The 15,518-nt window shown below is 43.0% G+C and overlaps 1 protein-coding gene across 1 annotated transcript in view; it reads right to left on the bottom strand.

Annotated features, from left to right (window-relative positions):
• The window catches only part of pou6f2 (POU class 6 homeobox 2), a 655,269-nt gene that overhangs the window by 82,551 nt on the left and 557,200 nt on the right, over nt 1-15,518 (bottom strand). Inside the window, exon 6 of the mRNA XM_073031620.1 lies at nt 14,863-14,976. Within this exon, the coding sequence (XP_072887721.1) occupies nt 14,863-14,976 (114 nt within the window). The remainder of the gene's footprint in view (nt 1-14,862; nt 14,977-15,518) is intronic.

Here is a 15,518-nt window from a genome sequence, read left to right as displayed (position 1 = left end):
CCATTGAGGAGATTATCAAAAGGCGATGCCTCAAGAAGGCAATATCCGTCATGTAGGACCCCCCACCACCCAGGACATGCCCTCTTCTCATTGCGACCATCAGGGAAGAGGTACAGGAGCCTGAAGACACATAATCAACGTTTCAGAACAGTTTCTTCCACTGCACCATCAGAACTCATGAACACTACCTCACTATTTTTGCACAACTTAATATTGTAATTCCTAATATAGTTGCTGGTGCCGCAAAACAACAAATTTCATGACATATATATAGAGTTATAGAAAAGTACAGCTCAGAAACAGATCCTTCAGCCTATCTAGTTTGTCTGTGCTGAACCATTTAATTTGCCTGGTCCCATTGAGCTGCTCCTGGAATATATCCCTCCATACACCTGCTATCCAAACTTCTCCTAAATATTGAAATCGAGCTCACATGTACTGACAGCTCGTTCCACACTCTCACCACCCTCTGAGTGAAGAAGTTTCCCCTCATATTCCCCTTAAATGTTTCACCCTTAACTCATGACCTCTAGTTGTTGTCCCACCCAACCTCAGTGGAATATAAATCAGTGAATTTATAGAAGATATCAGTGATAATAAGAGCATAAGATATAGGAGCAGAAGTAGGCCTTCAGCCCATTGAGTCTGCTCCACCATTCAATCATGGCTGATCCAATTCCTCCAGTTATCCCCACTCCCCTGCTTTCATCCCATACTCTTTGATGCCCTGGCTAATCAAGAACCTATCTCTGCCTTAAATCCACCCAATGACTTGGCCACCACAGCCACTCGTGTTAAGAAATTCGATAGATTTACCACCCTCTGACTAAAGTAATTTCTCCACATCTTAGTTCTAAAAGGATGTCCTTCAATCCTGAAGTTGTGCCCTCTTGTCCTAGACTCCCCTACCATGGGAAATAACTTTGCCATATCTAATCTGTTAAGGCCTTTTAACATTCAGAATGTTTCTATGAGATCCCCCTCATTCTCCTGAACTCCAGGGAATACAGCCCAAGAGCTGCCAGACATTCCTCATACGGTAACCCTTTCATTGCTGGAATTATTCTGGTGAATCTTCTCTGAACCCTTCCCAATGTCAGTATATCCTTTCTAAAATAATGAGCCCAAAACTGCACGATACTCCAGAAAGATTTGATTCTGAACCTGATACTGACCACAGTCTGAGGATTGTGCTGGGGGCAGCCCACAAGTGTCACAATGCTTCTGGCGCCAACATAACATGCCTATGCTCACAACATACTACCAGTATGTACAGCTGGGCCTAAGAAAGGATGTGCTGACATTGGAGATGGTTCAAAGGAAGTTCACAAAAATGATTCCGGGATTGAAAAGCTTGTCATTTGAGAAGTGTTTGAGAGCTCTGGGCCTGTACTCACTGGAATTCAGGAGAATGAGGGGTCACCTCATTGAAATCTATAGAAAGGTGAAAGGCCTCGATAGAGTGGATGTGGAGAGGATGTTTCCTATGGTGGGAAAGTCCAAGACCAGAGGGCATAGCCTCAGAATAGTGGGGCATCCTTTTAGAATGGGGATGAGGAGAAATTTCTTTAGCCAGAGAGAGGTGAACCTGTGGAATTTGTTGCCACCGGTGGCAGTGGAGGCCAAATCTTTATGTATATTTTAGGCAAAAGTTGGTAGATTTTTGATTGGTCAGGGCATAAAGGGATTCGGGGAGAAGGCAGGAGATTGGGGCTGAGAGGGAAAATGGATCAGCCATGATGACATTGCCATGTGGACTTGATGGGCCAAATGGCCTAATTCTGCTCATATATATTACGGTCCTGTGCCCAAATCCACAACTTACCCTCTGTATGTCTCTGCCTTTGAAATTTAGAAATACTTAACCTGAACACAAGTTGTGTTGTGGCATGGGTTAGGTAGAAAGTTTAAAACGTTTATAAAAGCAATTGCATACTTTCTTTTGACATAAAAAGCAGATAAAGAACAAATTGCATTACTAACTATGGAAGACTTCATTTTGGATTTAATTTGTATTTTTATTCCTCGTTTAACCCGGCTGTCACAATGTTGCGTGAGTTCACCTCTCTGGAGCCTGGTTGGCACTTAATGAGATCATTACTCATTTAAGGTGACAGTATGGCTGACACTAGATTTATTTTTAATTGAACTTGTGACATTTTTATAAAGGTGGTGTGTGGCAATCAAATATTTTCACTCGCACACAGAGGGCTGTTAATGGTCTTGGTTCCCCTCAAGTAGTTAAGGAAAGAGATGTCCGAGTTCCTACAACCCGTCTCCAGTCACTGCACCCTACTGGAGCCTGTGGCACGACAGAGATTAAACATAAAGATAAGCTTTATTTCTTACATGTAACTCTAGATACAGCAAGAGTCTGAGGAACCCTAGATTTTTTTTATATGGTTCCAGATGGGATGGCCTTAACAGAGATCTGATCTCATCACCATTGAGGCTGTCTGGGGTTATCTGGAGAGACAGAAGCAAGCCAGGCAGCCAGAGTCAGCAGAAGGACTGTGGCAAGTTCTCCAGGATGCTTGGAACAAACTACCAACTGATTTTCTTATAAAACTGCTCAACAGTGTGTACCTAAGAGAACTGAGGCAGTTTTGAAGGGTGGTCACACCAAATATTGATTTGATTTAGTATTTTTCTGTTTACTGCTCTTTATGGGATTTTATTGATATTAGAAACATTTAATTTCATTATTTCTGAAAGCATCTTCGCTTTACAGAATTTTTTACATGTGCTTAAGATTTTTGCACAGTACTGTATACAGTGAAATGTTTCAGTTGTGTCAAACCAGATCAGTGAGGATTGTGTTGGGCAGCATACAATTGTCATCATGCTTCCAGTACCAACATAGCGTGTCCACAACTTACTAAGCCTAACCGGCAAGTCTTTAGGAAACCGGAGAAACCCACACGGTCGTGGGAAGAATGACTCCTTTCAGACAGTGGTGGAATTGCACCCGGCTCGCTGGTGCTGTAATAGCATTAGGCTAACCATCACAATACCGTGTTGCTCCAAAGAATCCATGAACACTGTAAACGTGGGGGTCACATTGACAACCCTGTCTGCCCCATTTGTCCTGATAAGCAGGAATTGAACGCCAATCGGTGATCGCTGGCACTGCTACAGTGTTATGCTAACTGCTGCGTTACCGTTCCACCTCAGATTAGCTTCAGTTGTCACATAGACATCGAAACATACAGTGAAATGCGTCACTTGCATCAACGACCAACAGAGTCTGAGTTTGTGCCGAGGGCAGCCCGCTTCCAGCGCCGACAAAGCATACCCACAACTTACTAACCCTAACATGTACGTCTTTGGAATGTGGGAGGAAGCCGGAGCACCCGGAGGAACACACGGAAAACGCTGGAAGAACTCGGCAGGCCAGGCAGCATCTATGGAAAAAGTATACAGTCGACGTTTCTGGCCAAGACTCTTTGGGAGGACTTGGCATCTAGCGGAAACCCACATGGTCACGGGGAGATCGTACAAACTTTGAGGGGATTTGAACCTCAATCTCTGGTGCGGTAAGGCGCACTACCATGCTGCTCAATTGATCGTTATCATATAAAATCCTGGGTGTCACCCTTGAAGAAACCAAACAGATCATGTACCTTGGTATCAAAATCCAGAGTGATCTGTGTTGGAACGGTCAGACACATCATGCAGCGGTGAATACACCAGGAGTCCTAAATTTTCTGAGACGCAATTTCCATCATTGTTCAACTTCTGTCAAGGGGAAGTTGTACCTCACCCTTGTTCGGCCACATCTGGAATATGCAGCTGCTGTAAGGGACCCATACACAAACAAAAACACTACCTTCATCGAGCGAGTCCAAAGACAGGCAGGCCGATTTGTCACAAATACCTATGAGAGAGAAGCGAGTGTTACCTAGCTTTTGAATTCATTAAAGTGGAACTCTCTCCAAGACAGACGTGAAGCACACCGTCTGACCTGTTTTTACAAAATGTTAAATGGTCAGCTTGACGTAGACTACCAATCCTACACCAAACCCAAACCTATTTGGAGCAGTCGAGGGCACTCATTTCAATTTGAAATACTAACTACCAAGTCAGATGTGTACAGCAATTCATTCTTCCCCTGCACAATTAAAGCATGGAATAATCTTCAGCCTACCATAGTCACACAATCAAACCCAATTAAATTTAAGACAGCTCTTCTTCTTCAAAAATCTCCTTCTTAAGTCCACCCTCCACCACCTCTAGTTTAAATTCCATGAGGAATATTTTGGAGAACCAAGAACCCAGTTGTTGATCAGCATCTACATCCTTGGATCATGAATGCCCATGTAATCTCCATGTAACAAAGTAATGGGACATTAAAGATGCACAGGAAACTAAATCTCAAGAAGTTTGCCTGTTGAATTGGATCAGGTTGAGCTGTGGTCTCCATCGAGGTCACGGCTCCGACTATGTGTGCTGTCAACATCGGAACCCAAGTGTGGAGGAAAGACGGACTCCACCGTAAAGACAGTGACTAGAGTCTATTCATAATAATTCTAAAAGAACGTTAGTGGCTTTGCTGAGTGACGTTGTGAGAAGTAACATTCTCAAAACTAAGATCCCGAGATTACTTTAATTGGGTGTCTGCATAAATTATTAACACAGAATCCCCAAGTTTATCAAAATAAATTTAACAAATTGGAACAGAAAGCATCAGAAGACCGCATTACAAAGAGCGAGTCGCTCGAAAATAACAAATAACAAATAACAAAGGAGATCTAGGCCTCATATGGAGCCAGTGATCATTAATGGAGAATGTGTGGAGCAGGTTAAGACCTACAAGTATCTGGGAGTACAGTTGGACGAGAAGCTAGACTGGACTGCCAACACAGATGCCTTGTGCAGGAAGGCACAGAGTCGACTGTACTTCCTTAGAAGGTTGGCGTCATTCAATGTCTGCAGTGAGATGCTGAAGATGTTCTATAGGTCAGTTGTTGAGAGCGCCCTCTTCTTTGTGGTGGCGTGTTGGGGAGGAAGCATTAAGAAGAAGGACGCCTCACGTCTTAATAAGCTGGTAAGGAAGGCGGGCTCTGTCGTGGGCAAAGTACTGGAGAGTTTAACATCGGTAGCTGAGCGAAGGGCGCTGAGTAGGCTACGGTCAATTATGGAAAACCCTGAACATCCTCTACATAGCACCATCCAGAGACAGAGAAGCAGTTTCAGCGACAGGTTACTGTCGATGCAATGCTCCTCAGACAGGATGAAGAAGTCAATACTCCCCAATGCCATTAGGCTTTACAATTCAACTGCTAGGACTTAAGAACTTTTTTAAAGCTATTATTAATGCTTTTTGAGTTAGTGATTTAGGTGCATATCACATTATTACTGAGTTAAGTATTGTATGTAATGAGTTTTTGCTACAACAAGTGTATGGGACATTGGAAAAAATGTTGAATTTCCCCATGGGGATGAATAAAGTATCTATCTATCTATCTATCTATCTATCTATCTATCTATCTATCTATCTATCTATCTATCTATCTATCTATCTATCTATCTATCTAAGAGAATTCTAAAGGATTAACAATTCTTGTTAAGCAATTCAGGTGCTCTATAATCTTCTGAGCCCATTTCTCTCTGGCGCCTCACACAGGCCTGAAGAGCTCATTACACAGGCATAGTTTATTGATTCGTGGGGAAAGTTTTGGGAGCAGTGCATGGAATTAGTCATCGGTTTAGGGTTTAAGGACAGAGATTAAGAGGTCAGGGCCAGTAAATGAAGGGTCAAGGTCAGGATCCATCGTTAAGGACCGCTATCACCTAAGACACATTCTCTTCTTATTAGAGCCATCAGGGAGGAGATTACAGGACCCCGAAGACACCCAGCTTCTTTCCCCCCAACGCCAGATTTCTGAATTGTCCATGAATGTGTTCTATTTTTGCACTGTTTTTGCATTACTAGTTTTTGCATATACACTTCTTATTGTAAATTTCTCTTATATTTTATGTATTGCTGTGTACTGCTGCTGCCACAAAACAAGATTCACGTTAAATGTCAAGCAGCATCCATCATCAAAGATCTCCACCAACCAGGTCATGTTCTCTTCCTGCTGCTGCCATCGGGAAAGAGGTACAGGAGTCTTAGATCCCACATACCAAGGTCAGGAACAGTTATCTCCCCTCAACCATTGCGCTCCTCATTCAAGACTAGAATGTAAAAGCAGGGATCGATGCTGAGGCTGTAAAAGGCATTGGTCAGACTGCACTTAGAGCACTGTGGGCAGTTCTGGCTACCTATCTAAGAAAAGTCGTGCTGGCGTTGGAGAAGGTCCAGAGGAAGTTCACAAGAATAATTCTGGGAATGAAAGGCTTAATGTATGAGGAGTGATGAAGAATGAGGGGAGATCTCAAAGAGGACTATGAAATATTGAAAGGACTAGATAGAGTGGATGTGGAGAGGATGCTTCCTGTAGTGGGGGAGTCTCAGATCAGGGGTCACAGCCTCGAATAGATGGACGTTCCTTTACTATAGGGATGAAGAGGGATTTCTTTTACAGTAGATATATTGTAAATACCTGCAAGAAAATAAATCTCAGGGCAATATATGGTGACATATACTACTTTGATAATAAACCTGATTTTAAATCTCATCCCAGTCCTCAGTTAGACACTGCAAGTCCATTTCTTGTGTCGAATGTCAAGTGTGCCCCACTGATGAGCCAGGAATGTGGAGAAGAACATTCTTGGTGGGGAGTAGAGAGGGATTTGGAGTACTCTGCTGTTCCATTTACTTCTACAATGAGAAGTGACACTTAGACTCTCTGGATCTCTCCATACAACCGTACTCTCTGATCCAGGCTTTTTTTTCAATGCCCTGTTGAAACTACAGATTTAATCTTTGTTCAAAAGCATGATGACAAGACGGACAACTGAATTCTTTTTAAGGAGTTTCTAGTTGAATTGGGTAAGCAAACAATTTTAACAAACTTAAATAACAGAATAATTTCTAGACTGCTTTTAAAAAAGAAAAAAGAAAGGAAGATTAGCTTTATTTGTCATATGTAACTTGAAACACATAGTGAAACACACATAAAATGCTGGAGGAATTCAGCAGGTCGGGCAGCATCTAAGGAGGGGAATAAGCAGTCGAGGTTTTGGGCTGAGAACCTTCATAAATACATTGTTTGCATTCCACAACCTACAGACTCACTTTCAAAGACTGTCCGACAGATGTTCTCAGATTTAGTAATCTGTTTGTAGGCATCGATTGCCCTCCTTTGTGCATCTGGATATGTGCTGGGCAGCCCACATCTGCCACCTGCTTCTGGCCCCAACATAGCATGCCCACAACTCACTAGATCTAACCCGCACGTCTCCGGACTTTGGGAGGAATCACAAAGAGAACATATAAACTCTTTATAGACAGCGCTGGGAATCGAACCCTGATCTCTTGTTAGTAAAGTATTACACTAACCGTTGCGCTACTGTAATAAGTTTTTATGCTAACTTGGTACAATAATCTGACTGATTTTAATAAACAGTTAACTTATTGTATTATAAATAATTAAAAGTGAGGGGGCCTCAGTGAATAAATTTGATGAATTATGTTACAAACGAGTGACTTATTGACTGACCTGTAACAAGATGCATTTATTGCTGATTTAACTCATGTGGCTATGATTTTGCCTCTGGGTACCTTGGGCATTGATGGAAACACCCATTATGAACTGGTAATCCATTTTATATGATTCCTTTTCCATTGATTACAAATGTAGTAAAACTCATTTAATCGAAAGCAGCTTGACAACTGGATTATTTTGCTCTGCCACACAAAACAGCCGCATTACTCATTTGGTTTTAGGCTCCCACCCCCACCACTCTAACCAACTTTTACAGGAACACTATTGAGAGTCTCCTGACCATCTGCATCAGCGTTTGGTACGCGAATTGCAAGGCATCTGGCCACAAGACCCTACAAAAAATAGCGAGGACTGCTGAGGGGATTATCAGGGCCTCTCCCATCACCCCATCACCCAGATCATGCCTTGTTCTCATTGCTACCATCAGGGAGGAGGTACTGAAGCCTGAAGACACACACTCAACGATTCAGGAACAGTTTCTTCCCCTCTGCCATCAGATTTTTGAATGGACTTTGAACCCATGAAGACTAACTCACTACTTTTTGTTTCTATTTTTGCACTACATATTTAATTTAATTATTTTATATATATATATACTTGCAAATCAAAGTTTTTTTTCTCTATTATTATGTATTGCATTGTACTGCTGCTGCTAAGTTAACAAATTTCATGACACATGCCCGTGATAATAAACCTGATTCTGATTCTCTTCCAGCCATTAAGGATATTTATCAGGAGTACTGCATGAGCATTGTCAATGGTCCCTCTCACCTGTCCAGCAATCTCCTTCACCCTCCCCCACCATTAGGCAATCAGCATTAGGACAAGGACTGTAAGGTGGGGAAACAGTCTGACCCTCAGAAAGCAAGAGTCCTGAGCTCCATGCCACCACCCGGGTCTCATCACTTAGGAAGTGCCAATAGCATTTTACTATTTACTTTTTAACTTGTGTCGTAAAAGCACCTGATGCAAAATGTCAATCTTCTGGAATATATTGTATTATTTGTTAATTAAAGAGGCAATATTATTTTATATATTGTGTGTCAGGGTGCCCAAGACTTTTGCACAATCCTAAAATAATTTTATATATTGCACTGTACAGCTGCTGTAAAAAAAACAAATTTCTTGACATATGTGAGAGATGATAAACCTGATTCTGATGTGGGTCTCTATTGTGGACTGAGAGTGGGAAGGGGGCAGGGAGAGGGGAACTGTGGTTGGAAAAAGGGGAAGGGAGAGGGGAGGGTGCAGGAAACACCAGAGAGACATTCTGTAATGATCAATAAACCAATTGTTTGGAATCAAGTGACCTTGCCTGGTGTCTCAGGGCTGGTATGTCTGTGTCTGTGCCACCTTCTGCTCCTGGCATTCCCTCTCTGCCATCTGTCCTACACCCCTCCCGCGGCACTCCACCCTCAGCAATCCCAACATCCTTTGCTCCCACCTGATTAACAAACTCACTCTCTGCTTCATATTGACAGATACAGTGCTGTGCAAAAGTCTTACGCACCCGAGTATACAATGGTGCCTGAGACCTTTGCACCAGACTGTACATACTTCGTTAAAACATTTTCTTTGAACTTTGAAGTGGGTAAAGGAAGAGAAAGAATTTCTATGTGAACATCCAAAACTGGGGATGATAAATGTAAAATTCAATAATAATCCAATAAAGGTGTAAAAAAAAGTGACTTTACCCCAAGAGTGGATATAGATTTGTTACAGAGAAGGCCAAAGTCTTTTCAAGGAAGTGCAAGATATGGACAAGAGGGAGAAAGGAAAGGAAAAGGGTAGGAAGAGAGAACAAAACAGGTGTTTGGAGTAATGTGGTGGCATAGACTAGCTGGGCTGACACCTGTCTCTGTGCCACAAACTCCATGTGATTTGTCCCTGATCTGGCAACCCACCTTCGGCAAGTCAGGAGAATACTCACCAGTCTTCATCGAGGGGTCGGCAGTGGAAAGGGTGGGCACCTTCAAGTTCTTGGGTGTCACCATCTCTAAAGACCTGCGTCTAAAGGCCCAACATGTTGATGCAATTATAAAGAAGGTTCTCCAGTGGCTATATTTCATTAGGAGTTTGTAGAGATTTTGTACGTCACCAAAGACTAGTGAATTTCTACAGATGTATCACGGAGAATGTACTGACTGGCTGCATCACCATCGGTGCAGAGGGACCACTGCACAGGATCAGAAAAAGCTGGTGAGTGTTGCCAATTCAGCCAGTTCCATCGTGGGCACTAGCCTCCCCAAAATCAAGGACATCTTCAAAAGGTGATGCTTCAAGAAGGCGGCATCCGTCACTAAAGACCCTCACCGTCCAGGACCTGCCCTCATCAAGGAGAAGGTGCAGGATCCTGAAGACACACACTGAATGTTTTAGGGACAGCTTCTTCCCCTCTGTCATCGGATTTCTGAATGGACCGTGAGATCACGAACGGGACCTCACTGTTTGCTCTATTTTTGCACTGCTTATTTCCTTTTTTTATCGCACCATACTGCTGCTGCAAAACAACAAAGTTCATGACACATGTCAATGATAATAAACCTGATTCTGAGTAAGACATAGAGGAGAATTAGACCATTTGGCCCCTTTGAGTTAAATCTGCCAGTATTTGGAACTACAGCGCAATATCTGACATCTGTAGTCAAGTATTTGGATAAAAGCTGTTTCCGTTTCTGAAAACCCTAGTCCTGCTGATATTAAGCAACACACACAAAGTGCTGGAGGAAATCAGCAGGCCAGGCAGCATCTATGGATAAAAGGACAGTCTACGTTTCAGGCCGAGACCTTTCGTTAGGACTGGAAGGGAAGAGGAGAGGTCAGGAAAAGAAGGTGGGGGGGGGGGGAGGGGAAGAAGAAGCACAAGATAGTTGGTGACTGGTGTAACAGGGAGAGGGGGACAGACAAAGTAACGAGCTGGGAAGTTGATTGGTGAAAGAGGTACAGGGCTGGAGAAGGGGGTATCTGATAGGAGAGGACAGAAAAGGGGGGAGGAGCACCAGAGGGACGTGATGGGCAGGTAAGGTGGGAGAGGGAAAAGGGAATGGAGAATAGTGGTGAGGGGGAGGGTCTGCAAAATTACCAGAAATGAGAGAAATTGATGCTCATGCTATCAGGTTGGAGTCTGCTGATATTAAAATCTTCATAACAGGAATTATGAAAATACGGATTATGAGAAGTTTTTTTATCATCTAGTCAATTGTATTGTCAGCAGCAGAGAACAGAAATAACTATCTCATGCATGTGATTGCATGTGCTGTCTAAAATGAATTAAAGGCCGCTGTGGGAAATAACCACTGTTTCAGGATATCGTTTATTGGCGTTTAACCACTGCTTTTTTTCTGGTCTTACTGATTTAAATTGAGGGATTCTGGTCATCTTCTGGAAATAATCATAAAGTCCTCAAAATATTTTGTCCTTAATGATTTCCCTCTACACAGAGACACAGCTGAATCATTTTAAACAGAACATGCAGAAGGAATTTCCAAACAAAAATTAATAAAGCATGAAAGGTTAGGCTGCAAGATTTGGTGAGACCTGTGTGTTGTTGAGACAATCTTTCTATAATGTCTGTTGTGTGCACCTGAAATAGAATGATTCATCAGATCAGGGGCCATGGTGACAAGACTCATCATTCACCCCTCTGAGTACTGATGGAGCAATTCTGAATCTGCACAATAAAAATAACAAGGTCAGCAATTTACTGCGTATCTTTGTTTAAATGAGCTTTTCCTTGAGATATTCTATTTATGCCTGTGCATGTGCGTGTCAGTGTGTGTAGTGTGTGTATATTTGTGTATGTGTGTGTACATTTGTATCTGTGAGTCTGTGTGTGTGTATATGTGTGTGTGTACGTGTGCAAGTGTGTGTCTGTCTATGTGAGTATGTGTGAGAGTGCGTTTGTGTGCGTATGTGTGTGTGAATATGTGCATGCATATTTGTGTCTGCGTTTGCGTGTGTGTATGTATATATGTGTGACTATGTACATGTGTGTATGTGTGTGTGTCTGTGTGAGTGTGTACATGCGTGTGTATATGTGTGTGAGTGTGTACATGTGTGAGTGTGTATATGTGTGTGTACATGTGTGTGTGTATATGTGTATGTGTCTGTGTGAGTGTGTACATGTGTGAGTGTGTATATGTGTGTGTCTGTGTGAGTGTGTACATGTGTGAGTGTATATATGTATGCGAGTGTGTATGTGTGTGTGTACATGTGTGAGTGTGTACATGTGTGAGTGTATATATGTATGCGAGTGTGTATGTGTGTGTGTGTGTACATGTGTGAGTGTGTACATGTGTGAGTGTGTACATGTGTGAGTGTATATATGTATGCGAGTGTGTATGTGTGTGTGTGTGTACATGTGTGAGTGTGTATGTGTGTGTGTCTGTGTGAGTGTGTACATGTGTGAGTGTGTATATGTGTGCGAGTGTGTATGTGTGTGTGAGTGTGTACATGTGTGTGTGTGTACATGTGTGAGTGTGTATATGTGTGGTTCCTAAGGTGGTAGTGAGGATAAGCACCTACTACCTATTAAGTGCTCCAAATGGTGTGCATCTCTAACAGCTTCTGACAACCAAGTCCAACTCTTGGCCTTCAAGTGTGGCTTAGCTACTAGGCTTGTCAAAACTGTTTCTACTGACAAGGGAAGGGGCGAAGGTGGACCCCTGGCGCCTCAAAACTAGTTGCTTTGAGCAGGTGGGGCTCGTCAGCCCTGGACAGCAGCCCGCCTAGGAGAAGGAAAACTCTGATTTTAAACCTCTGCTGCCTTGTGGCCATACCCACCCATGGGAAAGGCTTTGGGAGTAAACCCCGAGGAAGAGATCTGGAGCCGGGGTCCCTAAGGCAGCTTGACGTTTACAACTTCACTTTGGCAACCTCTGTGACGACACCGGTACCAAGCTGTATTGGCACTTGCCCTTTCCTTGGACTACATCAGTGTCGTGAAGAGAGGGAACCCACTGCATTGGCAACAGCAGTTCAAATCTTCACACCCAGGCTTGCACCCTGGAGAGGACACAGTCCATTAGAGGCGCAAACCCATGATCCCCTGGGATCGACGGCTGGGTGTGTGTGTCAGAATGTGTGTATGCTTTAATTTTTTAATTTAGAGATTCACCATGGTAACAGGCCCTTCTGGCCCAGTGAGCCCACACCGTCCAATTACATCCGAGTGACAAATTAACCTGCCAACCCACAATTCTTTGGAATGTGGGAAGAAACGCACGTGGTTGACAGGGAGAATGCACAAACGCCTTACAGACAGCGGTGGGAACTAAACCTGGGTCGCTGGTGCTAGCATGAGTGAATGAGTACTTTCAAAATGGACCTTTCATGAAATAACAAATCTGTGCCTGTGCCTGGATCACCATATCCTCCATTTCAGTTATCACAACATTGATATCTAACAATTATTTCAGTAAACCGGAATGCTGAAGTGATCCCAGGAACAGAAAAGGCTGGAAAAAGCAGTGGGAACAGCCCAGTCCATCACTGTGGTGAACTACATATACCTGTCTGGGCTGCTCCTGTGGCTCCTCCCACAGACCCCTGTATAAAGGCAATTGAGGCCTGATGCCCAGCCTCATTCTCCAGGATGTGGTGTTGTTCATTCTTCCAGTCAATAAAAGGCGATATCTCACTTCTTACGTCTCAGAGTGAGTTATTGATGGTGCATCAATCACAGAAAATCCCCTCCCACCTCGGACTACGTTTACATGGAGCGCTGCCAGATCAAAGCCACAGCCATCATTACAAACCCTCACCATCCAGGCCATGCTGTCAGGCAGGAGGTCCAGGAGCGTCAGGTCCCACACCACCAGGTTCAGGAACAGTTACTACCCCTCAACCATCAGGCTCCTGAACCAGAGTAGATAGCTTCGCTCACCTCAGCACTGAACTGATTCCAGAACCTGCAAACTCACTTTCATAGACTCTACAACTTATGAGATTATAACAAACAATCTCAGTAATATTAAAATTTCATTTGCACAATTTATCTTCTTTTGCACCTTAGTTGTTTGTCAGTTTTTGTTTCAGGATAGTTTCTCATAAATTCTGTTGAATTTCTTTATTTTTCTGTAAATGCCTGCAAGAAAATGAATCTCAAGGTAGTATGTCATATACAGTGCATCATCGTTATGTGTCGTGTCGTATAACATGGGCGATCACGGTCTTTCTATGACCATGATTGTTCTTGGCAAATTTTTCTACAGAAGTGGTTTGTCATTGCCTTCTTCTGGGCAGTGTCATTACAAGACGGGTGACCCCAGCCATTATCAATACTCTTCAGAGATTGTCTGCCTGGTGTCAGTGGTCGCATAACGAGGACTTGTGATATGCACCGGCTGCTCAAACACCATCCAAGGGTGACTTGCAGGCTAGCAGAGGGAAGGAGCACGTTATACCTCCTTTGGTAGAGACGTATCTCCACCGTGCCACCCTAGTTTATGTATAGTTTTTCATAAATTCTCTGGTATTTCTTTATTTTCCTGTAAATTCCTACAAAAAAAAATCTCAAGGTAGTATGTCATTAATATTTCAAATATGTACTTCATATACTGTATGTTAAAATATTTTGAGGCGTTTCGACAATGAAGTTACCTGACTTGACTTTGAAAATGAATCTCAGGATAGTATATGGTAACATAGAAATATAGAAAATAGGTGCAGGAGTAGGCCATTTGGCCCTTCGAGCCTGCACCACCATTCAGTATGATCATGGCTGATCATCCAACTCAGAACCCTGTACCTGCTTTCTCTCCATACCCCCTGATCCCTTTAGCCACAAGGGCCATATCTAACTTCCTCTTAAATATAGCCAATGAAACGGCCTCAACTGTTTCCTGTGGCAGAGAATTCCACAGATTCACCACTCTCTGTGTGAAGAAGTTTTTCCTCATCTCGGTCCTAAAAGGTTTCCCCTTTATCCTTAAACTGTGACCCCTCGTTCTGGACTTCCCCAACATCGGAAATAATCTTCCTGCATCTAGCCTGTCCAATCCCTTTAGAATTTTATACATTTCAATAAGATCCCCCTCAATCTTCTAAATTCCAGTGAGTATAAGCCTAGTCGATCCAGTCTTTATACATATACATATACATATACATATACATATAAATACTTCAATGATAAATTTACTTTGACCTTGACTTTGAATCTGTTTGTTGTCCCCTTTTGTCCTGGTATGAGACAATGTTGAACTTACAGCATCAATAATGTGAAATTACTTGACACAATGTTAAGACTCACCTGGCCTTGTGCGTTAGTGACGAGTTGGGAGGCCATCCCTTGCAGGTTGGACAGGGCGTTGCTGAAGGCCTGAGAGCTGGCTATGGATCCCATGGCTGCTGCTTGAGTTGCCAGCTAAGAAAATAAAGAGCAGATTCATCACTTTCTAGCAAGTTGTAAATGCATCTTTGTGGTTGGGCTGAGTCGCTCTCCCACCTTGGCAATTTACTTGCAAATGTTCCGTCACCATGTGAGGAGACATTGTCAGTGCGCTGTTGATTGTGGTGTGTCCTCCGAATGCTCGGCCCTAGTATACCTTTCAATCAGCTGACTGGGCATTATTTCTGAAAATGCGGGGAGGCAATTCCGTTGCTGTATGGCAAAATTCTTGCTCAGGAATTTAGCCTACTTATGAGCGATGAGGGCAAAAGTCCGGACCACAATGCACAAAGTAAATTGTCAAGTTCGGAGAACAAACCAACCCAATCATCAGCCACCTGAGCTACAAATCTTCCGAATTATGCATCTAAGTGTTACCGTGGCCTCTGTACAGGGTTTATACTGGGTAGGAACATTGAACATAGAATGTAAGACCATAAAATATAGGAGCAGAATTAGGTCATTTGGCCATTTGACACATAGAATACACTCCTCCATTTCATCATGGCTGATCCATT

Source organism: Hemitrygon akajei, chromosome 1, assembly GCF_048418815.1.
Source record: "Hemitrygon akajei chromosome 1, sHemAka1.3, whole genome shotgun sequence".
NCBI lineage: Eukaryota > Metazoa > Chordata > Chondrichthyes > Myliobatiformes > Dasyatidae > Hemitrygon > Hemitrygon akajei.
The sequence above is the reverse complement of the archived record's forward strand: the minus strand, read 5'-3'. Positions and strand labels throughout refer to the sequence as shown.